The 26,659-nt window shown below is 42.8% G+C and overlaps 1 protein-coding gene across 3 annotated transcripts in view; it reads left to right on the top strand.

The window, feature by feature from the left end:
- TNFRSF11B (TNF receptor superfamily member 11b) overlaps positions 1-26,659 on the top strand; it is a 73,700-nt gene that overhangs the window by 26,751 nt on the left and 20,290 nt on the right. Inside the window, exon 1 of one of the 3 annotated variants that reach the window (XM_005303382.5) lies at positions 19,035-19,393. The exons of 1 other annotated variant lie outside the window; for it this stretch is intronic. In XM_005303382.5, coding sequence (XP_005303439.2) covers positions 19,364-19,393 — 30 coding nt within the window. In that variant the 5' untranslated portion in view covers positions 19,035-19,363. Of the gene's footprint in view, positions 1-19,034; positions 19,607-26,659 lie in introns of those variants that run through there. One more of the 3 variants, XM_042861025.2, reaches the window with a different exon arrangement.

Here is a 26,659-nt window from a genome sequence, read left to right as displayed (position 1 = left end):
CTAGTTCAAACCAGTAAGTAACTTGTGCTCCAGGTCGGAGGAAAGCAGCCGCTACTGCCAGGACTTTTAAGAACACCCTTGGGGCAGAGGAAAGGCTAAAAGGGAGCACTCGGTATTGGAAATGATATTGGCTTTTAGTTAGGCCAAATTCATGGTCCATTTTGGTCAATTTCACGGTGATAGGATTTAAAAAATCATAACTGTCATGATTTCAGCTATTTAAATCTGAAATTTCATGGTGTTGTAATTGTAGGGATCCTGACCCAAAAACGAGTTGGGGGGAGGGGTTGTAAGGTTATTGTGGGGGAGGGGGGTTGCGGTACTGCTACCCTTACTTCTGTGCTGCTGCTGGTGGTGATGCTGCCTTCAGAGATGAGCAGCTGGAGAGAGGCAGGTGGCTGCTGGCCTAGAGCCCAGTTCTGAAGGCAGAGCCGCCACTACGATCAACGTAGAAGTAAGGATGGCATGGTATGGAATTGCCACCCTTACTTCTATGCTGCTGACTTCGGAGCTGGCAGTTAGCAGCCACCTCTCTCCGGCCACCCATCTCTGAAAGCAGCAGCACAGAAATAAGAGTGGCAGGGTATGGTATTAAGTATTAGAGGGGTAGCCGGGTTAATCTGGATTTGTAAAAAGTAACTTCATCAGATGCATGGCTATTCTCCCATGAAAGCTTATGCTCCAATACATTTGTTAGTCTATAAGGTGCCACAGGGCTCTTTGATGGTATGGTATTGCCACCCTTACTTCTGTGCTGCTGCTGGCGGGGCGCTGCCTTCAGAGCTGGGCGCCTGGCCAACAGCTGCCACTCTTCGGCTGCCCAGCTCTGAAGTCAGCACAGAAGTAAGAGTGGCAATACCATGATCCCCCTAAATTAAACTTGTGACCCCCCCCTGCAACTGCCTTGTGGGTCAGGACCCCCAAATTGAGAAACACTGGTCTCCCCCATGAAATCTGCATAGTATAGGGTAAAAGCACACAAAAGACCAGATTTCACAGTAGGAGACCAGATTTCACAGTCCGTGACTCATTTTTCATGCATTTCCATGAATTTGGTAGGGACCTACCTATAGTGAACCATAGGTACTTCCTGTGTGATGGGTGTTATCACCCAGAGCAAGTTGCTTATTTGGGCTCAATAATGAGATCTTCCCTTGGTGACATCCACTATGACAATTAAACCTGTTGACTGGCAGTCGGTGCTATATACATACCAAAGTATTGTGGATCAGCATCTATTAGCCTACATTAAAAAACAAAACAAAACTCAGATTAGGTGTTTTTACATTTTGCAATTTGTTATGACACATTTGTTTATAGAACCATAAGAGGGCAGCATTTCATCTATCATTCATTCACTCTCTCTTAGGAACTTAATAGAGGCATTTTCTCTAAGGTTTATCACATAAACGACAATGATTTTGATATGTCAGCTCTATTTGGAGCCTGATCCAATTCCCGTTGAAGTCAGTGGGAGTCTTTCCCTTGATGTCTATAGGCATTAGATTAGGCCTTCAGACCATTACGAATGACATCAAGAGAAACTGTATATTTAAAATATAAAGATATCATACATATCTCTGTACGTACTTAGAAAATATATGTCTGTTACTAATGTTGAAAGTGACTGACCATTTGAATAAACTATCAAAGAAGTAATTGATTCTCCATCTCTTCATGTTTCCAAATTGAGATTGGATGCCTCTCTGGAAGTTATACTCTGTAGTCAAACACAAGTTGGGCTCAATATGGGTGAAATTCTTTGGCATGCGTTAAACAGGAGGTCAGATTAGATTATCCAATGGTTCCTTCTAGTATTAAAAATCTATGAATCTGTTAACTGATACCCTGAACACAGTGCAACATATTATTATAGTAATAAGTTAAGTCCGTAAAACAATATTTAATATTAATGATAGATACGAGATGGTTTTTGCAAAATTCTAATTTTAAAAAATGGAGCACTGGAGGACTAAATACCTGATGGGATTGGAAATGGGATATAGAGCTGTTCACCTCTAAGTTGCTGATTCAAATCCAGCCCAGGTCACTAGTCACTGAAAGCTACTAGTCTTGTGACTGTATGATGTCCTAACTCTTACAAATTTGAATAAGTCAGCTCAGTGCGCAGTGAACAGGTGTTAACTGACATCTTTACCGGCAGTCTCAGCAGAGAAAAAGAGGAATGAATGGTCATGGAGACTGAACTTCCTTTTTTTTGCCTCTGCAGTGGTGAACCAACTCCAACTCTCATGGGCTTGTGATGAAATTGTATTTTGTTTGTTTGTTTAGATTATCTCCAGGGGAGGGAAAATTCTATATGTGTCTCACTGTCACTAAGGGTATTTTCAGTCATTTTAACATGTCATTTCCACATCACCTCACTGTGTCTTTCCCTTTGAAGTTATGCTTCATAATGTGAAATTTCAGCTGTTGCGGGGACAATAAAAGGCCATATTCTCAACTATGACTAAGAGTGCAGCTGGAAGGCACAGAGGAGTCACCAAGCCCATGATTGGTTCTGCACCAGCCCAGAACTTGGCATAATTTGGAGCAATAACAGGGACAAAATGTGGTTCTATTAAAATGTCCTGGGAACAGACCAATGGCAGCTCAAACATGCAGCATTCAAGCAAAATGAAATGCCTGAAATGCCCACACCCATTAGAAGAATACAAAAGATCCCCACGAAGAGATGATGCAAGGACAAGCAAAATACAATTTGATCACAAATCCACTAACCATCACACTTCATTTTTATTTTAATATGTGTTTTGATATGTGCAGCTATTAAACAGACATGATTTCCCCAGCCCTCAGTTTTATTGTCCATTAGCATTTATTACAAAACCATTATTGCTTCAGAATTGTTAATTTCCTATTTGAACTTTTGGTGAAAGTTTGCCAGTTTGGAATTTATTGTGGTGTTACCACTAGAAAAAAATGTGAAGCACTATTTAATTTCCTGTAACTTGCAATATAAAAAGCAAAAGTAAGTAAGTTTTGCTAAGGCAAGTGTGTATTTCCTCTTTTGGCAGAAATAAAATATATGAGTTCATTTTTAGCTCCCACCCCCTTTAAAAAGGCTTTGACTTGCCATTTTTTGGATCAGATGTTAATAAAGTTAGTCAATTGTGTTTCCTATGTCTTTAACCAAAAGAGTGATAATGTTTAGCACAGAATCCGCATCCTGTATGTTATTTAGACTCCTAACTTCCATTGATTTCAATGGAAATTAGGAGGCTAAATACGAAATGTAAGTACAATATTTATATTCCAGTTGATTTATTTTATAATCATATGGTAAAATGAGAAAGTCAGCAATTTTTCAGTAATAGTGTACTGTGACATTTTTGTATTTTTATGTCTGATTTTATAAGCAAGTAGTTTTTAAGTGAGTGAAACTTGGTGTATACAAGACAAATCAGACTCCTGAAAGGGGTACAGTAGTCTGGAAAGGTTGAGAGCCACTGCTTTACAGCATCTGGGTCCATAGGCGCCATCCCTGCCCTGCCCTGCCCCCATTCCAGCCTCTTCCCCAAAGTCCCCGTCCCAACTCTGCCCCCTCCCTGACCCTATTGGACTCCTTCCCCAAATCCCGGCCCCGGCCCCGCCTCTTCCCCGCCTCCTCCTCTGAGTGCATCGCATTCCCGCTCCGACCCCTCCCTCCCAGAGCTTGTTACACTGCAAAACAGCTGTTTGGCTGCAGCAAGCGCTGGGAGGAGAAGCAGGGACAGTGGCGCTCTCAGGGGAGGAGGCGGAGGTGAGCTGGGGTGGGGAGCTTGGCTGCCGGTGGGTGCAGAGCACCCACCAATTTTTCCCCATGGTTGCTTCAGCCCTGGAGCACCCACGGAGTCAGCACCTATGTCTGGGTCTAAGGCCCCCAATTCAGCAAGGTACTTCAGCGCATGAGTAGTCCCATTGAAGTCAATGGACTTACCTACGTAAAGTTAGATATGCAGACTTTGCAGAATCAGGGTCTTATGTAGACTGAAACTAACCCCTGTATAGCAGACAAACACAATACCTAAGCATCACTTATGTCCCGCCTAAGCCCTGTTTTGAGACCTGAGTTGGAATTTAATCGGTGCATAGGGCTTGTGTGTTTAGCTCATTTTAGAAAGAACATAAAAGGGGAGAAAAGGAAACAGGAAAGAGTGCAAATCCTGCATTTTCACATACACATGAGGTAACTGCCTGCCTAGCCACTCAACTGGGGCAAGTAAATGGCTCTGCAAGCACAAATTAAACCCATTATAAAAGTGTGGTCCAAAAAGTTAAATGTGAACTTTATGATAGTATAGCCCCAAGTATCTTCCTCCAGCTTTGCCAGCACCCATGGAATACGATGTTCTTCTTAAAGCCTGGGAGTCATGTGAAAACCTTAGTATCTCAGCTTTTGTTGGTAAAATAAAATAAGTTTCTGGCCCCCTGGTTACAGTATTGCCAACTTCAAGAGTTCAAAAATCGTGAGTTTGACCCCCCCCAAATCATGAGATTGTCTCAAGAGTCATGAGATTTTTTTAAAAAGATGATACTGTATTTTTAGGTCAGTCTCTTGATTTTTGAACTCCCCCTGGCCATCCCCAGGGTGTGTGCATGTGATAATGAATGTTGCCCACTCTCTCACATGTACTGGATAAGGTGATTTTGGCTCCTGCTGCAAGAGCTCTCACTCCCACATCTGCCCATCTCCTGCCCAGCCATTAATCCTGGCCCCCCATCAGTTCTGTCCCCATCCAACCCCCTTCATTCAGCCCCGCTCAGTACACTCTCCCAGTCCCCATCATCACTTACCCCATCAATTCACCCCCCCTTCTCCAGTGACCCCCACCATCCTTAGTTCACCCTCCCAGCACTCACCCCATCTGCTCAGAACCCACCATCCATACAGCCCCCCACCCCACGAGCCCCCACCCTCCTCATTTCATCCCCCCACTGCAGCCTGCAGGCCATAGTTCAGCCCTTCCTGCCTCACCTCTGTTGCTCTTCTTAGGGTTCTTCACCTTTCCCAGGCCTGGGGGGACTGCGGTAGGGTCCCCGCTCCCACCTCAAAGGCTGGCAGGGCAGCAGCTGCCCAGGCCTGATGGCTGGAGCCCTAGCCGCCCACGGTTGACCATGATTTCTAAGTAAAATTATGCCTCATTCATGATCTTGTGACTGAATAAAACTCAAAACCCCTGACATTTGAGAGCTCTATTGCAAGATCATGAGTGATTTACTTAGAAATTGCATTTCTCACAATAAATTTGTGAGAGTTGGCATGTCTGTGGCTATGGGGGGAAATGTTGAAAATATTAACCTGAATGCCTCTGAGAAGAGTGCAAGATAAAGAACCAAAAATGTATTTTAAAAATCTCATGATTTTTATGCCAATTTCAAGGTTTTGGAGAGCCTCACTCATGACTTTTGAACAGTTGGGGTTGTCAGTACTGGTCCTCATTCCCTGAATCCAAGGGTTAAATGCAGAAAATTTGTTTCCTAGAAATTTTGTTAATGTATTTTGTGTTTTTTTTTAATAAGCTTTTATAGCCCTTGCTTTGAGCACCAAACATCTCTGTTTAACTGCATCGGCCTGCTTAGCCCAAGGTGTCTGTTTTCTGCTTTCTGAGCTGTGCAGGCTGTGGACGCCCATGGATATTGACTCCTTCGACAGATGGCTGACAATTAGGGTGAACAGATGTCCCGATTTTTGGGTCTTTTTCTTATATAGGCTCCTATTACCCCCCCATCCCCGTCCTGATTTTTCACATTTGCTGTCTGGTCACCCTAGCTGACATATTCAGAGGGGAGGTCATCCTGCTTAGTGAGCAAAACACCAAGGAGCAGGTTGCAATGAAATAAAATGTACTCTCTAATTGAAACAGTAGTTTGGTTTTGTATAAATCCTTTTGTTGTCACAGTTAATGCACAAAACGCCAGGGCCTGTCAGCACCAATTTTCAGTCAGGCAGAGGGAATCGTGGGAACAATGTAAAGTTCTCCCTCCTTCTCACAAGCTGATAAACTTAATCCACAGCACTCTCGGCCTGGGAAGCATGAGGCCAAGCATAAGAACTGGCACAGTAAAAGTTCTGTGAGTGACAAACATTTGTAAATATCCTATGCCAGTGGTTCCCAACCAGGGGTACACGTACCCCAGGGGTACGCAGAGATCTTCCAGGGGTACATCAACTCATCTAGATATTTGCCTAGTTTTACAACAGGCTACATAAAAAGCTCCAACAAAGTCATTACAACTAAAATTTCATACAATGATGGTTTATACTGCTCTATATGCTATACACTGAAATGTGAGTACAATATTTATATTCCAATTGATTTATTTTGTATTTATATAGTAAAAAATGAGAACGTCAGCAATTTGTCAGTAATAGTGTGCTGTGACTCTTTTCTAGTTTTATGTCTGATTTTCTAAGCGGGTAATTTTTAAGTGAGGTGAAACTTGGAGTACACAAGACAAATCGGACTCCTGAAGGGGATACAGTAATCTGGAAAGGTTGAGAGCCACCTGTGCCATATGCTTGTAAGGTTTATAAATAGTAAATTTGTTGCATTTAGCTATGGAACTGGGACACCTTTGTTTTTGGTGAATGCCAGCTTTGAAAATACTCAATCTGCTTGGGAGCAATGGCAGCAGCCACTTTGCCTTCAGAGCTGCACCAGCCTATGGAAAAGAGACTCATGCGCTATGCACTCTCATGGAAACTTTACTTTTGTTCTTTCTTGTTGCTATTTTCCTGAGTGTAAATTAAATATTATTCAGATTGAAATTATACAGTTACTCCTTGTATATGCGGGAGGAGGGGCAGGATGGGAATCCTAAGTAGCAGCCCTAGATTTTGTTAAGAAACAAATCATTTTGGCACTGATTCTGACCTGTGCACCCTAATGAGTTTATTAAGCTAGCGGAGGTTATAAGTGAGAGCAGAGTTTGGCCCTAGAAACTGGAGAACAGACCTTTTAGGTCACCCGCAGACTAGTGTAAAATGATTCAAGTGACACAGGGCTTCTACAGCTTACCTTGGGAGAAAATGCCTGTCATTTTGCTCTGTTTTATTCATTTAATCAAAGTAGTACTCTTTGAATTCATCCTTTGCATTTAAAAGGTCAAATTCTAGCCTGGCTTACATTCTCCACAACTCTACCCTGAAGTAAGCTTGATTCTGCTATTGTAGAAAAGCCCTATAAGAGTTGATAGGGATTGAAACCCTTAGGATTCTGTAGTAATTATTGTAAAAACCTGCAGAATTTACTAAATAGTGATAATTAGGTAGGGGTTTGTTTGTTTGTTTGAACCATTCTATAGCAGGGATGTCATTCTCTAGTCAATTCTAACAGTTCAAAAAGCGTTTAGAAAAAAATCATTTTCTATTCAATTCTGATGGGCTTTTTCCAGGAGGAAATAGGCAAGCCCTACGGGAACTGCTAGTTATGTTGCAGAAGGAATTTCCAGGCTTACAAAGCTTCAGGGAGGTTGTTTTGATGCATTAGCATGCATTCTGCATTCTCGCCTGGTGTTCCACACGTACTATTCTGTGTCTCCACAAACTACTCTGGATTCAGATCACAATTATTTAAAAGAATTCATGGCAAAAAATGGGATACCTGTAGTAGTTCCTATATATTTCCATATTTCCTTCATTTCTCACAGACATTTTGTCTTTTTAAAGCAATATGAGAAGACGAAGCAGAGAGAGAAAAGGCCATTTTCTCATGGAAAATGTCTTTACTTTTTGGAGAGAAGTTCTCACAACAAATCAGACCGCTTTTCGCCATTGCCCTACTTTAGCTTGCCTTGTGTATTCAGTACAAACAATTTAAAGCGGAAAAAAACGAGTTCTTAGGCTGAGAGTTGTTTTTGTTTTTAAATACATTCTTTCTTGTTTGTAATCCTTCACTTAGAAACTTGAAGATAAAAATGCTTTTCCCTGCTGTTTTTGTCCTTTTCCGTATGCAAGACCTACAATCCCTCCCCCCCCCCACACCTCATTTTTCTTACTTTCCTCAGGCACTTCTGCCCCACACCCTCCCAGCATACAGCTGATTAAGGAGGCAGGGTTTCCCCTTCCAGGGCTGAAATCACCCTCATGGCAGTGGGGGAGTTGATAATGCAGAGCAAGGTTTCAGGAAAGATCAAGCTTATAGGGTCTGTCACAGAGATGTCTGAATCGCCCTTGCTGGACACTTACCAGGCCGCTATGTTTGTGTCCCACATGCTGGACCTGTGCGCTTTTAAGCTTCACTTGATCTGGGAAGGCTCCAGCACTGTCACTTTCTGCGGGGCCCACTCTCTGGCATGACTTTGTCTGTTACCTCTTCACAGAGGTGAGACTTCACAGTGCAGCTGCGGTAGGTCACCAGGACCAGTGTTGACCACCAAGACATCCCAGTTGCTTATGTACCCCCTTTCCTAGCGCTCCAACCTTAAGCACACTCTGCTTTACAGATTACCTCTCCAGGGACACATGAGAGTTGAAGCACATAACACACGGGCTTTGTAAAAGGGATGCTGACAGGGCCAGTGCTACCAATTAGGCAAACTAGGCTAGGGTTACCATACGTCCAGATTTTCCTGGACATGTCGGGCTTTTTGGTCCTCAAATCCCTGTCCGAGGGGAATTGCCAAAAAGCCAGACATGTCCGGGAAAATAGGGAGGGGTCTTGGGGCTTGGGTCCGGGAGCCGCTGGGGCCGGAGCCGGAGCCGCTGGGGCTGGCGCTGCTCAACCAGGGCCAGTGCCGGGCTGGGGCCAGGCCCGAGCCACTCGGCCAGAACCGGGGCCCGAGCCGAGCTGGGCCGGAGCCGCTGGGACCGGGGCTGGGGGTGCTCGGCCGGGGCCAGGGCCGGTACCCCGGGGCCCGAGCTGAGCTGGAGTCGCTAGGGCCGGGGGTGCTTGGCCAGGGCTGGGGGTGCTCGTCCGGGGCCGGTGCGCTCGCCTGGAACTAGGGCCAGGGCCCGAGCCGAGCCGGGCCGGAGAAGCTGGGGCCAGAGCCTCTTGGCTGGGGCTGGCCGGCCGGCCGCCGGAGGGAGCCGCTCGGCCGGGGGGGCCAGACTGGGCTGCACCTCCTCGCACCCGCCACCGCCCCAACCCCAGCCCCAGCCCCAGCTTACCTGCTACCTCCCTGTTTCAGGCTTCCCGCGAACATTTGATTCACGGGAAACAGGGGAGGGGGAGGAGCAGGGGGGTGGAGCATTCAGGGGAGGGGGCGGAGTTGGGCAGGGACTTTGGAGAAGGGGCGGAGTCGGGGCGGGGGCGGGGTGGGGCTGGGGGCGGAGTTGGGGCGGGGCCAGGGCCCCGTGGAGTGTCCTCCTTTTTTTTAATTAAAATATGGTAACCCTAAACTAGGCCGAGGGCACCAAGATTTGGGGGCGCCAAAAAGCGGTGCCCCCAATTTTTTTTTACATCGTTCCTATGCCCCCTCCCTGAGTGCACGGTCGCTGCTCCGCTTCTCCTGCCTCTCAGGCTTGCAGCACCAATCAGCTGTTTGGCGCCACAAGCCTGGGAGGGGAGGAGAATTAGAGCAGGGGAGGAGGCGGAGCAGAAGTGAGCTGGGGTGGGGAGCTGCCGCACTGGTCCCCTGGTCGGGGAGCTGCCGCGGGGGGGGGCGCCTCAGGGCAGGGAGGGAGAAGCTGCCATGGGCGGGGAGCCCCAGGGCAGGGGGGGGGGGCGGGGAGCTGCTGCAGGGTGGGGAGGGGCGCAAGGTGGAAGTTTTGCCTAGGGCGCGAAACTTCCTTGCATCGGCCCTGGATGCTGAAACAATTTACTCTGTAATTGAGATAGCACAACAGAGATATTGATCCAGACAAAACAATAAAACACCTGTACACGATTCCCTGCCTCAGTTTCCTCACCACTCTGGAGCATTGTTTGGGCTTAGATCAGAGCCCTTAGGCCTTGCTTTGTGCTTCTGGCTACTTCTCCCTCCCTCTAACATGGCTGGTGAGAGAATCCCCCTTTTATAAAGTCTCAGTCCCCTGCGTCATGTGAACTCCCCCCCCCTCACACGTGATGCCCCCCCGTCCCACCTCCCACTCTCCAGACCAGTTTTGTCATGTATTCAAAGTCCCTCACTAGCTGTCCCACTGCCTGGTTACTAGCCCACCTGCCAGGACCAGTTTTCTTGGTTTGTCCACCTTTGTTGTCCAAGGGTGCTTCCATTTGACAAGAAAACTATCAAGGTCAATCCTTCAGTATTAGCCCTGTGTCACCGCCCCTTCGAATTTCATCCCAAAATAGAGGTAAAAAGACAACAGAGAAGGCAGACTAGCCTTGCAATCAAAACGGAGTTTGATATAGTTCTAGACAAAGAATTAATAATCCAAGAGCATTCATACATTGTACATAGATTACCCAAATCATCACAGGCTCACCTTCAGATACGTGTGTTCACCAGCCACTCTCCCCTTTGCAGCTTCCAAGAAAATCTGTTTCTTCTTTGCAGACTGGAGGGAGAATCTTTTTACTTGTTGTTCCCCTGGAGGAATCTACTGCTCAGTACCCCAATTTGGATTGCTGCTTCCCTAATTTGACCCATAGTGATTGATGATCTTCTCTTAGGGCCTGATCCATGAGACTCAATGAGAGTGTGGTAGTTTGCAAGAAACTGCAGCGATGCATAGTTATTTTGCTCACTCATGATGGCAGCCAGACCAAGTATCTTGACTCCAGTGCTCTATTCCTGGCTGACATGGATGGTAAAATGCACCCCACGGCACTTTGCACAGTCAGAGAGGTAAAACCTTGCAAGGTAAGGATGGACTGAACAAAAGGACGTGTCCGGTCACTAGGAACAAAGAAATTATTTTTTGTAACTAATTACTTCTCTGTAGATCGCTTGGCTTTTTCTGGACCAACACTCCCGAGGAGTGTGAAATGCTTTCCACATTTTTTCCCCTGCATCTTCTGCTTTCTAAATTTTCAGGGCCAAAGGACAAAAGCTTTATTATGCCTGATGTGTGACCAGAGGCAAAAGTGCGAAAAAGTCTTTGGCGCATTGACTACACAAAGTGTGCTCTATTTGCAGCAGACACAGCAGGGCATTTCAAACAACTATTGCTACCCTCGTCTCATGTGGCACAGCTTCATTTTGTGCTCAAGACCCATGTTCTGTCTTGGCTCGCACCCCGGCAATCCCACTGACGTCAATGGGGCTGGAGAGGTCACACAGTAGGCAGAATTTGGTCCAGCATGTGCAAGCACATTTGTGACCACCTGTTATTTATGTATTTATTTACTTACTTGTATTGTGCCTCAGTCATTATGGAAAGCCCTTTGTGCTAAGAGCTGCACAAACACAGAGGAAGACGTTCTCAGATCTCCATGCAAAACCCTGGAGTGAATTAGTTGAATGAACAGTTCAAAGGGGCTGGCAAATGAAAACTGCATGTGCAGCTTAGGGGAGGGAATGCAATCAAGCAGATCCACTTTTTAAATGTACATGAAATACCCTGCAGCTCAATGGGCAAGGTAGAGGAACTTAGTAGGCCTGCGTGGAATGGATTTTGGGGATGGGAGACAAAGGAGATGCTATGTGGTGTCTGGAGTCACTGGAGAGATGATGTTACTTACCTTCTTCACAGGAATGATGTGAAGCCTATTTGAGATCCTTGGCATCATATATATTATTTTTATTACAGCTAGTTCCTTGAAATGTCTGGACAGTAACATTATTTACTTTGTCTCAGTCCCCATAAGGGAGATCAGACTCCAGGTGACACCCCACCTATCTCCTATCCAATTTCTGCCCCAACTACCTCAGCATTCACAGATCACTATTAAACCACAGGGTCTCCTGGGATAAGAACCAAAATGAAGCCCTTTCTAATAACTGCTAGTAGCTGGTGTCTAACTGATTATCTTCCTGGCTGGCAGCGAAGATCGGACATTCCTCAACACTGATAGGAGACCACAATACTCCACAAGGCTATCAAAAAAATTAAAAAACAAAACAAAAACAAAACAAAAAACAGTTCTAGAGCAGAATGGTATAGTCCCTCCATTAAGATGTCTGAGTGGATGGTTGGCTCATAGGGTTGCCAACCCTACAGGATTGTCATGGAGTCTCCAGGAATTAAAGATTAATCTTTAATTAAAGATCATGCCATGTGATGAAACCTCCAGGAATTCATCCAATCAAAGTTGGTAACCCTATTGGCTCACCTAACAGGGGTATTCAAACCAGACCCAGACATGACAGTGAACCCATGGCTGACACTATAGCATGAGTTCTCAGATGTCCATGCAAACCCCTGGAGTCAATGATTTTAATGAAGCATGCCATCCTGCCTGCTGAAATCCAGGGGAGAGGGAGAAAACTTGCAATATCTCCTTATCACACAAACATACAGAGTGGACTCAGACTGATGGCAATAAAGTTATATCAGTTGATCTTGAATTAATAGGACCATCTTCCTTAGCCAGTGCCCTGAATTACAACATCACAAGCAAATTAGTAAAGACTAAAATGAAAAACCTGTTAGCTGGAAAGAGTCGCTGGCTGAAACTTGTGTTGTTTCAGTTCCAATATTGTTTACTTTTGATAGATTTAAAAATAAATATGCTGCCTCTTTCAGAGCATTGGCTGTAACTAGAATATGTTGATTTAGTTAATGACAAATTCCTGCTTATCAGATACATGGGTTTTATTACTAAACTGGATTTTCCACAAGAAATGAAAGTTGTCAGATCGGATGCAATCTCTCTGAATCATATTGCAGGATGGCTTCTATCCACTTTGAGACAGATCAGTTTAAGGGGTAAAGCATGACCAAAAAGATCAGCTCGTCACTGAGTAAATAAAAGAGTCATTTCTTCAGATCTGGTTCCTCTGATATACTCAGTAGTCTCAGATTCTTACCTTTGCCTTATTTTCTAGTTCTTGCACTCTCTCTTCAAGTGATTTTTTAAAAAATTCTGAATACAGCTGTTAAAGTTGTCACTGTAACCAGAGTGTCCTCTAAATCTAATGTGATCAAATATTGCAGTGAGGATGCCATGTAAGAACCTAAATAGAATGGAGTACATGACTTTCTGCATTCTGAAGTTTTTAAGAATGTCTGTATTTCACTGTCTATGGCTGACAATGTGCTGTTATCTAACATTTTATGCACCAAGTCTACTTTTTTATGATTGTGTCCTTCACTGTGACCTTCAAATTCTATGATCCCACATCAAGATCTGCCTTGATGGGGCAAGCATCATCTTTGCCTTCCTGAATGCATAGTTTGGAGGAGGAGTTTTTCCTTTATGCATGTTTGCTCCACATATCTGCCCTTTAGTATTCCCAAGAGAAATGAGGTAAAGCTTCAATTGAAAAACTGAGGCAAGTCTGCTAAAAAGGAGTAGCAAACTATAGAGCTAAAATCAATACATCCTCTTATTCTGTATATATGCACAGCCAGCCTTAGTTCTCTGTTTTACAGTATAAGTTTTATTACAATAATGATATTAATGATTTTAAAAACTCCTCTTCTATTCCCTCAGTATATGTCTGAATCAAAACCTCTCCCTTCAACCTGCTGTCCTGAGTTATATTGGGATACAATCACTACAGTGGCATGATATTGATGCACCAAATTTTACAGCTGGAGTAATTGTTCTACTTCACTGACAGAATCTGAACCATATTTACCTGTGTTCCCTGCCTCACCACATTTTCTACCAAATGAACAGTGTGCCATTTCTTCAGTGCTCCATTTTGAAAGTTCTTCTTGGACATTTCAGATCACCAACACCTATTATAACTTTAGCAGAATTGTTCATTTTTAAGGGATTAGCCTAATGGCTCGGTAGAATGCCAAATTGCTCTCTTCTTGCAGCTACTATTATGCTTGCTTTCCACAATGTATCCGTTTGAGATCCTCCCTCCTTAACTGGACATAAATCTATTACTGGTGAAGCTCTTGGTGTGTTTTAAATGTAATCTCTGTTGAACAGCGAGTCCTGTGCTTGAAGCCAGAATTTTCCCACTGTTTGTTGATTGAACTCAACAAATATCTCATTGAGTTCCTGAGATGACTCAAGGTCACAACATTCACCTACCAGCACCGAGTCACTGGTCTTGACTTCTGAATTTTTCCAGATAGCAGACAGGCTTAAAGAGCAAATCCATTTATAGACCCAGTTATTATAATGATGCACAGGAAGAAAAATAGATTTATAACAATCATAACATACAAAATAGTAATACAAATACTGAGAATTAGAGCTATGGAAAGACAAATACTGGATACTGGGTCTATGACTACTACTAAACCAATAAACTGCTATCCCACTCGAAGCACACCATTCTAGAGCAAAACATACAACAGCAACAGATTTCACTCTTTAACGTGAAATATAGAAGTTTTATGTATTGATACAACCCTTGCAATTACTTCTTCCTGCTCTCTCCATAGTTCCTGCTCCCTGCATAATTGTTTATTGATTACTTTTTTAATGGAAACCAGCCATTTTTCCTGTAAGAACTACTTAGGTTTCTTTCTATGCAAACTGAAGATGTTAAACTTATTTCTAGAAAGAGGAAATCTTAATGTGTAAGCTTCTTTTCATCCTACAACTTTTAAACTGTTTTAAGGAAAGTAAAGTAAAAGCAATTAACTTTTAAAAATAATTTTAAAACTGTTCAAACACCCTCCTATGGGATGTGGTCACAAACATGATACTTGTAAAACACTGCTGAAAGCAGTTTGGTTGTCATGTGGACAAGTCTTTATTACAGGGTTTGCTACCTTGTAATATGATTCCATGCATTGCAAAGCACATCTTAATTAATTCCCAAAGGCAAAGTGGGAATGTGCTAAGGCAGTTGTGAAAACATTCTAACTGCAGTTTAGACCTTGTAGTTCTGCTCTGAAAAGCGACTCTAAAAATGGCAACGTGGGATTCTGTATTTATTGTTGGTCCATGCTTTCCAGATCAAATATGCTCAGGTATAAAGATTTTTTTCCCCCTTACCAGCCACGGTCTCACCTTGAGATCCAAAAGTTAAAGCTTTCTGATTCGTGCACCACCACCTGCAAGAGATTCTGTCAGCAAAATGCTGCCTTCCTTTGCTCCTGGCCAAAATAGGCAGACTTTGGCCCCATTAATTCTGGGGAGAATCAGTGACCTCAAAGAGAATCCAGCTCCCTCACTCAAAATTGTGTTAGGTTTTCAGTGATAATGGGAGTAGAAACATAGTAAAAACATTTTTCACTAATGTCAGCAGATCTGACTCTGAAAACACAGAGGGAGCAGAACTTTTGAGGAAAAAGATGCCATTTTTATATGGTCACTTTTCAGACCATAACCACACTTTAAGCTAAACAGGTTTTTTTTAATGTTTTTTTAAACTTTGTGCTAGTGTGTTACATGGCACAAGAGACTTTCATCCCTAGAAAAACCCTGATAGGTGCTGAACAATAAACTGTATGTATTCTATTGGGGGGAGGGATAGCTCAGTGGTTTGAGCATTGGCCTGCTAAAGCCAGGGTTGTGAGTTCAATCCTTGAGGGGGCCACTTAGGGATCTGGGGCAAAATCAGTACTTGGTCCTGCTAGTGAAGGCAGGGGGCTGGACTCAATGACCTTTCAAGGTCCCTTCCAGTTCTAGGAGATGGGATATCTCCATTAATTTAAGCTATATTAGTAAGTATACATTTGCATTAGCTCCTATTGGCTTTGTCATTTTATTGGGATGGGCCCAGATCCTCAAAGGGATGTAGTTGTCTACCTCCCATTGATTTCATTTCTGCTGAAGTCAGTAGGGACCAGGACCCTAATTACTTTTGAGGACCTGGGCCATAGAGACTGAGTATTCATGGCAGACAGCTAGAGATGGGAAGATACTCACTGAAGTAAGTGAAACGATTCACAGATTCGTAGATTCTAAGACCATTGTGATCATTTAATCAGACCTTCTATATTGCACAGGCCATAGAACTTCCCCAAATTCCCACTGACTTCAGTGAGTTTTCATTCAGGTCCATAAAGCAGAAAAAACATTACATTGAAATCAGGTTACACTGTTCTGCTACTCTCATACTAACAGTAAGTATGTCATAGGCTGGAGCTAAATATGAGTTTGGTGCTTTGCATTTCTCAGTTGGGAGCAGTGAACTTCATCCACCTTCAAGACATAGGGCGAACTCACATCATGGGTTCCTGTCCACAACCAGGAGAAGGGACTCAGCAGTGTAAGCCTCCTGCAGCCTTTGCTTCACTGGGATGCTCAGAACTAAATGATAAAATCCCCAAAGTGGGCAGGACTGACCCAGGAAGGGCTAAAGTGAGGCTGGTTGGGATGGGGAGCAGTCCAGATTTAAGGTATGTCTCCACTGCAATAAAGAGGTGTGATTGCAGTACACGTAGACATATCTGAGATGGCGTTCCTCTAACTAGATCAAAGCTAGCTTGAGTAACAATAGTGGTGTAGCTGTGGTAGCATGGGTGGTGGCAGAGGCTGGCTGCTCAAGCATGTACACAGCGTCCTGCCCTCTCCTCTCAGTGCTAGGGTTTCTGTTACCCTTTTCCAGCTTCTCCACTATCACATACAAACAAACCACCCCTAGATCAAAGCTTGCCTGGGTATGCCTACATAAGCTGCAACCACACCTCCTGATTACAGTGTAGACATATCCATAGCTCCTGGCGTAGGCAGCTGGTGCTGGAGAGGCTGCTATGAAATTATGGCTTAAAATTGGCTTCTCTGTGAAGCCCCCCTCTGGCGCAGCTGGCCCATGTGGCTGAATATAGCCCATTTTAAAAAATATTGGTTTCCAGAAGAAATTTAGGGGCAGAGCCTCAGCTGGTGTGAATCAGTGTGTAGCTCCTCTGAAGTCAGAACTAGGCCAACATGTATCAGCTGTGGATCTGGTCCAGAGTGCCTTGCCAACATGTAGGTTAAAATATAGATCTAGTACATGATAATACATGTGTTAAGGGAATAGAAACCCCTAAAAGTAAAATATTACAGGAATCGTTGCAACACACCTTCCTGGTGCATAAATCATCAATTAGCTCTTACATGGCTAAATAACAGAAGCATTTCCTCTCTTCTCAGTGCCTTGGTTTCTGTTCCCCTTTTTCCAATTTCCCCACGGTTACTTACAAACAAATCATCGTTCAAGTTCCTCAGATTTTTACACCATATATCAGGTGTTGAAGGGGGTAATTGAGGATATTGATTTCTAATTTAAGAACATCATGGCAAAATGTCTGCTAGGAAATGGTTCCTGCATGTGTGCAGAAGGATTCAGATACACTTTCTTTGGTCTGTTAAAGTGGTCACTTCTGTTATATTACTTAGTGTAAATGCATTTCCTGCTTAGGAGCTTTTGTCACACAGTGTGCAAGCTTTCACCTCCCCAGGTTCTTGCCAACTCCCCACAATTCTGTGTGCCGACTATCAATAGGGCAAAGCCGCAAAATTCAGAGCCAAATTGGTATCCGGATTTCAAACACTCCAAAGTTGGAGTGTCCATGTATGACGTTTTGGTCCATTACAAAGAGAGAGATGTGAAATGTCAATCCATACCTAGGTATGGATTCTACCCCAGTTCCCCCCCAAAAGTTTGGGGTATGGATCATGGGTTTGATTTAGACCCACTGTTTACTCCCAGCATTTGAAAGCTATTAGATTTTAGTCCTCGCCAAAATATTTTTGAACTTTGTGTATTTTATGGAGGGACAGAACGAGAAAACTGGAACACTTCGAAAAAGTGATCCTGCTAGAACGGGGCAGAGGGCATACTAAAGACTTAGGATCTAAAGAGCTGAAACTTTTCCCCCAAAGTCAATGGCAAAACTCCCATTCATGTTAAACAGGCCCTAAGGAAAGTGACAGGCTTGGTGCTTCAGTAGTCAGCATGAGTGAAGAATAACAGTATTTTGCATCTCTCTAGCACCTTTAAGACTAAGATTTCATCTCAATAAGTTTCACAAACATTAAATAATTAATCTTCACCACAATCTCCAGTTTAAGTAGGGAAACTTAAAACCAAGGCATCAAAGAAATTTGCCAATTTCTCGTCTCTGATGTAAGAATTTAGCCCCACTCTTTCCCCCTTTCACAATATCTACAGGTTTCGGGAAGGACATATACTTCCTGCTGGTTATTTTTTTTTTTAAGGGAAATCTTCTTAGTTCCAATTGGCTCTGATCCTGCATTCTTTGTGCATGCAAAACTGCCCTGGTTTCCAGAGGTACTGAGCAATGGGAGCTCCTGGGAGTTCTCTGAAAGTTTGGGGCACACAAGGAAGGCAGGATGGGGCTTATGGTGCCTACAGAAAAAAACCCACATATGTACGTACCCTGCCATCTATTTCAATTTCAGTCAAAGGTAGTGAAGAAAAGACCAGGCTCACTTTGAATGAGTGCTGACCCCCACTGACTTCAATGGGGCTAGTCCTGTGAGCAAGGGCTTGCCAGTGTAAGGGTTCCACAGCTGGCGCCTTTGTTTTTTTTTTTTCAGATTATGAATGTCTTTGTCCTTTCTGGCTAGAATCACTTATAGGAAGAATTATCATTATCCTTGGAACTTCTGCATGTTCCAAGCCCTGTACAGCTAGGAAATAATTCCACCACTACTGCACTCCCCCACGCCTTCTGCAAAGCCCCCCTGTGCTGCCTTCCCCTGTATCCTAGGGGCTGAAGAGACCTTTACACCTGCAGGCGACCCATCCAGCTCTGTGGTACCCTCATGGCCCAGGAAATCACCGCTGAGGCCCCCGGCAAAGCGAACTAGGGTGGATGGGGAGAGATGAGGTGGCTTGTTACTTTCCTGCATTAGAAGGGAGGGGAGCTCAGTGGAGTCCCCTGGTTCCCTATCCACCCCCTGCACTGCAGCAAGTCACTGGGCAGCCAGGTCCCTGCCCTGCAGGATCCCCGTCCTCCACAGCTTTGGGAAGCTTGCACCAGCAGATGCAAAGCGCTATAGCTCTCTGCACCGCAGGCTGGACGGAGGAGATATTTTTAAACCTGTCTCCTATTAGCCCAGGGCCGCCGATGACTCGCTCTTGCGCTGCCTGAAGGTGAGTGACTCCCCCTCCCTAGAGAGAGAGGGCAAGGCAGGCAGCCAGCAGACACCGCCCGTCAGAGGCCAGCCCCTGACACTCCCTCCTACGTTTTCCAGCCTGTGGTGAGCTCTGAAAGGGTCCCATTAAGTCATCAAGTTTTACAGTTCCTTAAAAAAAAAAAAGTTGGGTGATGGACAGGGAATGAGTGATCAAAACTGAGCTAATGCTTCCTGTTGGAGCAGGGGCTATATATATAACGTGCCTTTCATGTTGGGGGGATGTCAGCAGCAGGCTGCTAGGAGACCGGAGCTTTCACTAACTCCCTGTCTAGCGTCCCAGCTCCCTGAGGTTTCTCACACAGACCACAATGAACAAGTTCCTGTGCTGCACGCTTGTGGTAAGTCCCTTCGCTGAGGGAGATAGGAGCCTTTGGATGGCTGGGGCTGCCCTGAGAGGTCAGGCTGCAGATCCACTCTTCCCTCGCTTTTTCGTTTGCTCTTCATGCTGGTAAACTTGTTCAGGTTCATCACAGGGGGCTTTTGTGGTAAGATTTAAACAGGGACGGGCGCGTCCAGCGTCAGGAGAAAAGCAGATCCTTTAATCGCATAAGGTATTGGCATCATTTGCTTTGCATTCATGTTCTTTCCTGTCTTACTCTTCCCGTGTCTTACCAGGCTCACATCACTCTTGTATTAGCATGAAATATATTAGCTGGCAATGGATTTTTAGCTGGGGATGTTTCTTTTATGACTTATTAAAACTCCATATTTGCCCTATCTTCCTAGTCAGTGTTGGTTATTATTGCACTAATGCTGATCAGTATCTCCAGGACTTGGGAGAACATTCTTGCTTTAGGACTTTCTAAACAGCTCAAGTTTGCTTTGTATACACAAACATATGATGAATTAGTAGCAGTGTCCCTCATGTCAGTGCAGGAAATGTCATTGCTGCGGCAGCAGGTATCTTGTAAGCCCCTGCTTTTAGTGGGTTGGTGGATTTTTATATTATATGTATATATATATATATATATATATATATATATATTGCTCTAAGTATACCTCTGGTGGTCTCAGCACTGTAACAAACCTTTTAAAATGTTGTTTAATCTATTTAGCTGTTTGGAAGTTAAAATTGCATTACATCAATTTTTAAAATGTGTACAAACCTACTGTGTAATAAATATTTAAATAGTACTTGGTTGTTATAAAAATGGACTATTACATATTCATATACAGTAACTTTTCTAGACTGTCTTAGCAAGTATTGTGCATTAATGTCCAGGTAATCTCTGATAGAGTTAGAACTGAGTTACACTTATTCTAAAGTTCTTTAAAATGCATGTGTGTGTATATGCATGTAAAACAAATTACAAGATTTCCAGTCACTGATGAGTAATGCATGTGTATTACTTTGGGTAGAATTTCCTGAAAGAGTTTTTTGAAAAATAAACCGAAGTAATTAATGGGGGCTGGAGGAAAAACAAAAATTGTTATGTTTATGGTCAGCAAATTGAAATGTGAGACTAAAACCCTTACCTTATAGTATTAAGCCTTTTTTGTTTATATAAATGCACAGGAAGTTAATTGTGGAATGTCAGCAATAACTTGTTACCAACTTGCCTTCCTATCTGTTTGTCATAATGTAGTATCATTTAAACATTTTAATGTAATAGATTCCTAGTTGACTGTAATATAACAAACTGGTACATTTTCTAAACTAACAATTTACAATTAAATTAAACTTGATCTTCATTTTAGAGCAGCACTGATGTCACCAACAGACATTCACGCACCAAGGAATGTGAAAAAATGCCAAAAAGTTGTTACTGTATCCTGTTTCTAATCCTCCACTTTATCCCATCTCCTAAATTTGACTTCTCTCTCTGCTATTTTGGATCTCTAATATGACACCCTTTTCTTGGTGTGCCTGTCATGTATAGGCAGCCATGGCTTTGCAGCCGTCTAGGGTTTGAGTTTTCTTTTCTTTTCTTTTTTTATTACTTTGTTTGTTTGTTAAAAATAGAACACTGAAGTTACCAGGAGAACATTTGGAAGAAATTGCTGTGACTTTAAACTAGAGCTGTTGTTTTAATGTACTGTAGCAATTTTGATGCTTTCTCATTTATATTTCTCTTTGGTCATGATTCAGCCTCTACATTGAATAGGATTGCTACTAACTCACCATCTTCCTGAAAAAATATGCATCCGAAGAAGTGGGCTGTAGTCCACGAAAGCTTATGCTCTAATAAATTTGTTAGTCTCTAAGGTGCCACAAGTACTCCTGTTCTTCTTTTTGCGGATACAGACTAACACGGCTGTTACTCTGAAACCCATCTTCCTGAAGAAGAGCTCTGTGCAAGATCGAAAGCTTATCTCTGTCAGCAGCAGAAGTTGGTTCAGTAAAAGAGATTACATTGCCCACCATGTCATCTTCCTGGAAGAATACTGTGTTTGTAGTAGTAGTAATTCTATTCAGTGTAGAGGCTGCATGTATCCATGACATGAATTCATACCCATGACATAGGTTTAGGTTATTTCAGAAATTTTGCTGTCACTATAAGATGGGTAATTTTAACTAGAGATTAATACATGATTTGCAGAGCTGATGTATCTTTCCAGAGATGTTCTGTTGGTTGTTTTTTTCCCCCCCTTCACTTCCTCATCCCCACAGAGATTGTGAATCGTAGCTCTGAAGTTCACTATTTGTCAAACCCAAGAGCAGCTGTCTGTCTGTTCAGACAGCTGAAAATGGAATAATACTAATTTAGACTTTCAGAGAGCCTTTATCCACAATTCTTAAAGTAAAGGTGTACATTTGTAAATACTGATGAAACAAAAGCTCTGTAAGGTAGGCTACATACCTCATTTCACTGACGAAGAAACTGAGGGCTTGTCTACACAGCAAGCTACTGAGCGGCAAGCTGGTGTGCTGTAGATTCAAATCCTGGCTTGTGTAATGTCCTGTGTGGACACTGCCACAGTGCAGTGAAAGTCCCTGAGTGCAGCTAGAGTACCACGCTTTGAAGTAGCAGTACATTAAAACACACTCTGAAATGATCATAGCACAGCCTTGTAGCAGTGTCCACATAGCAAGGTAGTGTGTGGCAAACCGGTGTGCTAGAGATTCATGCCCTGGCTTGTAGCGCAGTAACTTGCCATGTAGACAGCCCTGAGACAAAGGATATGTCTATACTTACCCGCTGGTTTGGCGGCAAGCAATCGATCTTCTGGGATCGATTTATCGCGTCTTGTCTAGACGCGATAAATCGATCCCGGAAGTGCTCGCCGTCGACGCCGGTAATCCTGCTCCACAAGAGGAGTAGGCGGAGTGGACAGGGGAGCCTGCCTGCCGCGTGTGGACCCACGGTACGTACCTTTAAGTTCGAACTAAGATACTTCAACTACGTTATTCACATAGCTGAAGTTGCGTATCTTAGTTCGAACTGGGGGCTTAGTGAGGACCAGCCCAAAGGTTAAGATCCACATCTTTCAAATACTGGTGCCTATAGTTAGTACCTACATTCATATTTAGCTACAGTATCTAAATAAGTGCCTGGTTGTCAGAGGTGCTGAGCACATGCACCTTTCATTCAAGTGAACTAGGTAACAAAGTTTGAAAATGTGTACCCTAAATAACTTGCCTGGGTTAATATAGCAAGTGTATGACTGAGACAAAGAGACGAACCAGATCTCCAGGTTCTCAGCCTTGTGCTTTAACCACCAGCCTACTCCCTCTCATGTAAAAGGGAAAAAAGTATAGGCTAGATATCTTTCTAAAAGATTAAGTTGGACAATTCAATAATTAAGAGATCTCAGTTTATGCAATTAGGGTCTGATCCTGTGATGAGCTGGAAGGCTCTGTTAATTGATTTATACATATACTTGTCATATAGCTGTTGAATTCCATTTGCAGTTTAAGGATATCTTCTGCATTTTTCCAGATGTGGAGAATACTGTACTGAATATGCTGCAGTTAGATTCGATGAAGAATTCAACATCGAGTTTAGGCTGTTGAGTGCTTTCTGGGACTGCTTCTGCTCCCATTGCAATCAGAAAACATCCATGTAACTCCAAAGGGTCCAAGCCCTTTATGTAAAAAAGAAAAAGAAAAAAAAAGATGATGATGGAGTTGTGAAAAACCTTTATGAAGAAACCCCAAATCAGATAAAACCTGCTTGGTTTTAGCTTCTATTGCACACCTGAAATGCAGCCTTTGTTTGCCAAAAGGTTTGCTGAGTTTGGGCTGAGGTTCAAGTGCACCCATGACGAATTAGGACTTTGGGTGGAAAGCATGCAAAGCTCAGTCATTTTACAAGTATTCCATGGCAAAACAAGTCAAGCTTGGTGATTTCAGATGGGTTTCACTTTTGGATTAATAACACTCCCCAAAAAAGTAACAATCAAGAGGTGCAATCCCACAAGAAAGAAAGCCTGGAACATTTTGCACAAAGCAAGACCACATGTCTGTACAGATCTAACAATTACCTCCTTAAAACTTGATACTTTGAGGTGTCCACTGCCTTTAGTTTCCATTGAAGTCTTCGGAGTTGAGGTTACTTGGCATCATCCAGGATCAGGCCCATAGGAAACATAACATAGTTCCTATTAACAAGTAAACATACAAGTATTTGAGACACCACAGATTTTTTTTTTTAGAACAGTCGATAACCTGTGGTATCACAGATAGTGTTGGGAGGTAATTGATGTTCATTTTTTAATGATGTAGATGGACTAAGATATCAATCATTCTTTGTTTGCCTGCACTGGTAAAGGTATTCCAGTTTCTAACAAAAAGGTTAATATACAGTGGAAAGGAGAATTTTGCAATCCCTGTGAAGTATATATGAAAAAAGGCTGTGACGTAAATTTAAAGTGGATACAAGACTTTTCACACAATGTATAATGAAACCTCAGGACTCACCACGATAAGATATTTCGTGGATAAAAAGCTCAGCAAGATTTGAAAAGTACTAGATATATCTATAAATAAGAATAGCACCTGCAGTTACAACAGGTGAGATAAAATGTACAAGGTCTGTCAAGACTCCTGCTTCAGAGTATGAGATAATCATGAGCGGAATTCAGGAAAATAAATTTTGCCCATGGGGTCAAATTCTGTTGAATTTACTCAGAGGTGAGTAGTCCCAATGAAGTCTTTGAAGTAATTAGGATTTAGTAGTAAGGAAAGTGAGAAAGTTTAGGCCCAGGCTTTTAGTATCTCAGTTAGCCAGGTGACAGGATTCTCCTCCCATTCCCTTCCCTGGTCTGAAAAATTTTGCATACTGCCAAAGACAGGATGATAGGATTAGAGGGCCATTGATCTGATCCAGTTTGGCAATTCACTATGTGCTGTTTTGACTCACTAAACTATTAGTAGCGTGAAGGCTCTTTAATGTCATTTCAGGTATTTCAATACTATAGGCCGTATTGTGCCACTAAACTTTAAGCAGGACCTTCCCATTGATTTTAATTGAGAGTTCTGTTTAGGAATTGATGGCATGATTTAGCCCTCTGTTTTCACTTCATTCAAATACTTTGAAAAGCAAAGCCGCAGATTTCTGAGATTCTAAGAACATTAGAACATAACATAAGAATGGCTGTACTGGGTCAGACCAATGGTCCATCCAGCCCAGTATCCTGTCTACCAACAGTGGCCAATGCCAAGTGCCCCAGAGGGAGTGAATCTAACAGGTAATGATCTCTCCTGCCATCCATCCCCACCCTCTGACAAACAGAGGCTAGGGACACCATTCCTTACCCATCTTGGCAAATAGCCATTAATGGACTTAACCTCCATGAATTTATCCAGTTCTCTTTTAAACGCTGTTATAGTCCTAGCCTTCACAACCTCCTCAGGCAAGGAGTTCCACAAGTTGACTGTGCGCTGTGTGAAGAACTTCCTTTTATTTGTTTTAAACCTGCTGCCCATTAATTTCATTTGGTGGCCCCTAGTTCTTGTATTATGGGAATAAGTAAATAACTTTTCTTTATCTACTTTCTCCATATCACTCATGATTTTATATTCGTCTATCATATCCCCCCTTAGTCTCCTCTTTTCCAAGCTGAAATGTCCTAGCCTCTTTAATCTCTCCTCATATGGGACCCGTTCCAAACCCCTAATCATTTGAGTTGCCCTTCTCTGAACTTTTTCTACTTTGCATCCATTACAAACACTGGCAACATTTTTGACAAAATGAAATTGAATCATAATTTATCAAATAGGAAAATATGCTTCAGGATGGACTTGGAATACAAAACAGAAACAGATTTATCTCTTTTAGTAAATTAAACATTCTCCTATGGTCTGCTACCCAAACCACAAAGCCAAGCTAAATAATAATATTTTCATACTCTGAAAAGCTACTTTTCTTTCTCCCAGCGAAGTGATTTAAGGGAATGATGCTTGAATGATTTTGCTGTATTTGCAGTATTTTTGCTGTATTTCATTTTTAATTTAACAGAGAAAAGCAAGCAGTTATTTGTCTTACATTTGAAGATAAAAGGAAAGGGTGTGTACTACTTTGCATGCCCAAGGTCTGAAATAAAGTAATAAGATCACTTTATTTCTCTTTCTAAAGCCTCTTCTAAAGGCTCAGAGAAAAAAAAAACTGTCTGATGTTGCATTTGGCAGATCCTCTGACTTCTTTGTGCAGATTGATGTAAAGTGTGTGTGAAAAAATGTTGCTTTAGGCCCATGTGTTGAGTGGCACTGCCAAAGGATTGCTTTTTAGTCTTCTGTAACTAATTTTGAATGATTTGTTAAAAGGCATTAAATATGTTAAACAAACCATACATAAAGATAGAACTATTTGAAATTTTGTTTAAAAAATCATCTAAGTTAGACATAGACCTTAGAGGGTTTCTGGGCATATCAATTATGGCTAAAGAATCATATATTACTTCATTATTTTTCATGCCATTAATCAATTAAAAAATTATATGAAAGTCTTTAAGATTGATCCCAAATCTTCTTGGAAGAGATTAAATTCTGTGCGATGTTTAGCACCTCTTAGCAAGATTGGACCTTTAGGGTCCAATAGGAACCTTCATAGGATTGGACCTATGATATGACATCAGAGATCAATTTGAATTTCACCCACAAGGTGAGTGGATATTGTTCTTTTTCTAATGCATATGGCATGAGATTTTTTTGGTGTACAAATTTTTTTTTTACCAGTATCATTTCAGAATTGAATTTTTTTTTGTTTTTTTGTTTAAATTGAGCCTTAAGTTCCAGCACACTGAGAAATAACCTCTGTTGACTTTACTCTGTAACAAACCATCTGTTGCTCTACATTTGTCCACTTGCTGAGTTTGTAGTTACAGTGTAAGGGCTCAGTTCCACAAGGTACTCAGTATCATTGATTTCAGAGGGTGTTGGGGGAGTTCAGGGAGTACCCTACAGGATCAGTCCTAAGTTGCTGTGTCCGGTTGGCTGTTTTCAGGTAGTGCCCTGATTTTCTGTGCAGTAAATATTGGTCCCATTCATGGTCCTAGTTTCCCACTCCTCGGTCCATGGGAGTCTTTCCATTGACTTCAGTGGGAGTTGGATGAGGGTCTGGGCCAGCCATGGTTGTGTGCCCCTGGAAGGGAGATAATATAATGGAGATATCCCATCTCCTAGAACTGGAAGGGACCTTGAAAGGTCATCAAGTCCAGCCCCC

The sequence above is a fragment of the Chrysemys picta genome, chromosome 2, assembly GCF_011386835.1.
Source record: "Chrysemys picta bellii isolate R12L10 chromosome 2, ASM1138683v2, whole genome shotgun sequence".
Taxonomy (NCBI): domain Eukaryota; kingdom Metazoa; phylum Chordata; order Testudines; family Emydidae; genus Chrysemys; species Chrysemys picta.
Note: the sequence above shows the minus strand (reverse complement) of the source record. Positions and strands in the feature narration are given on the sequence as shown.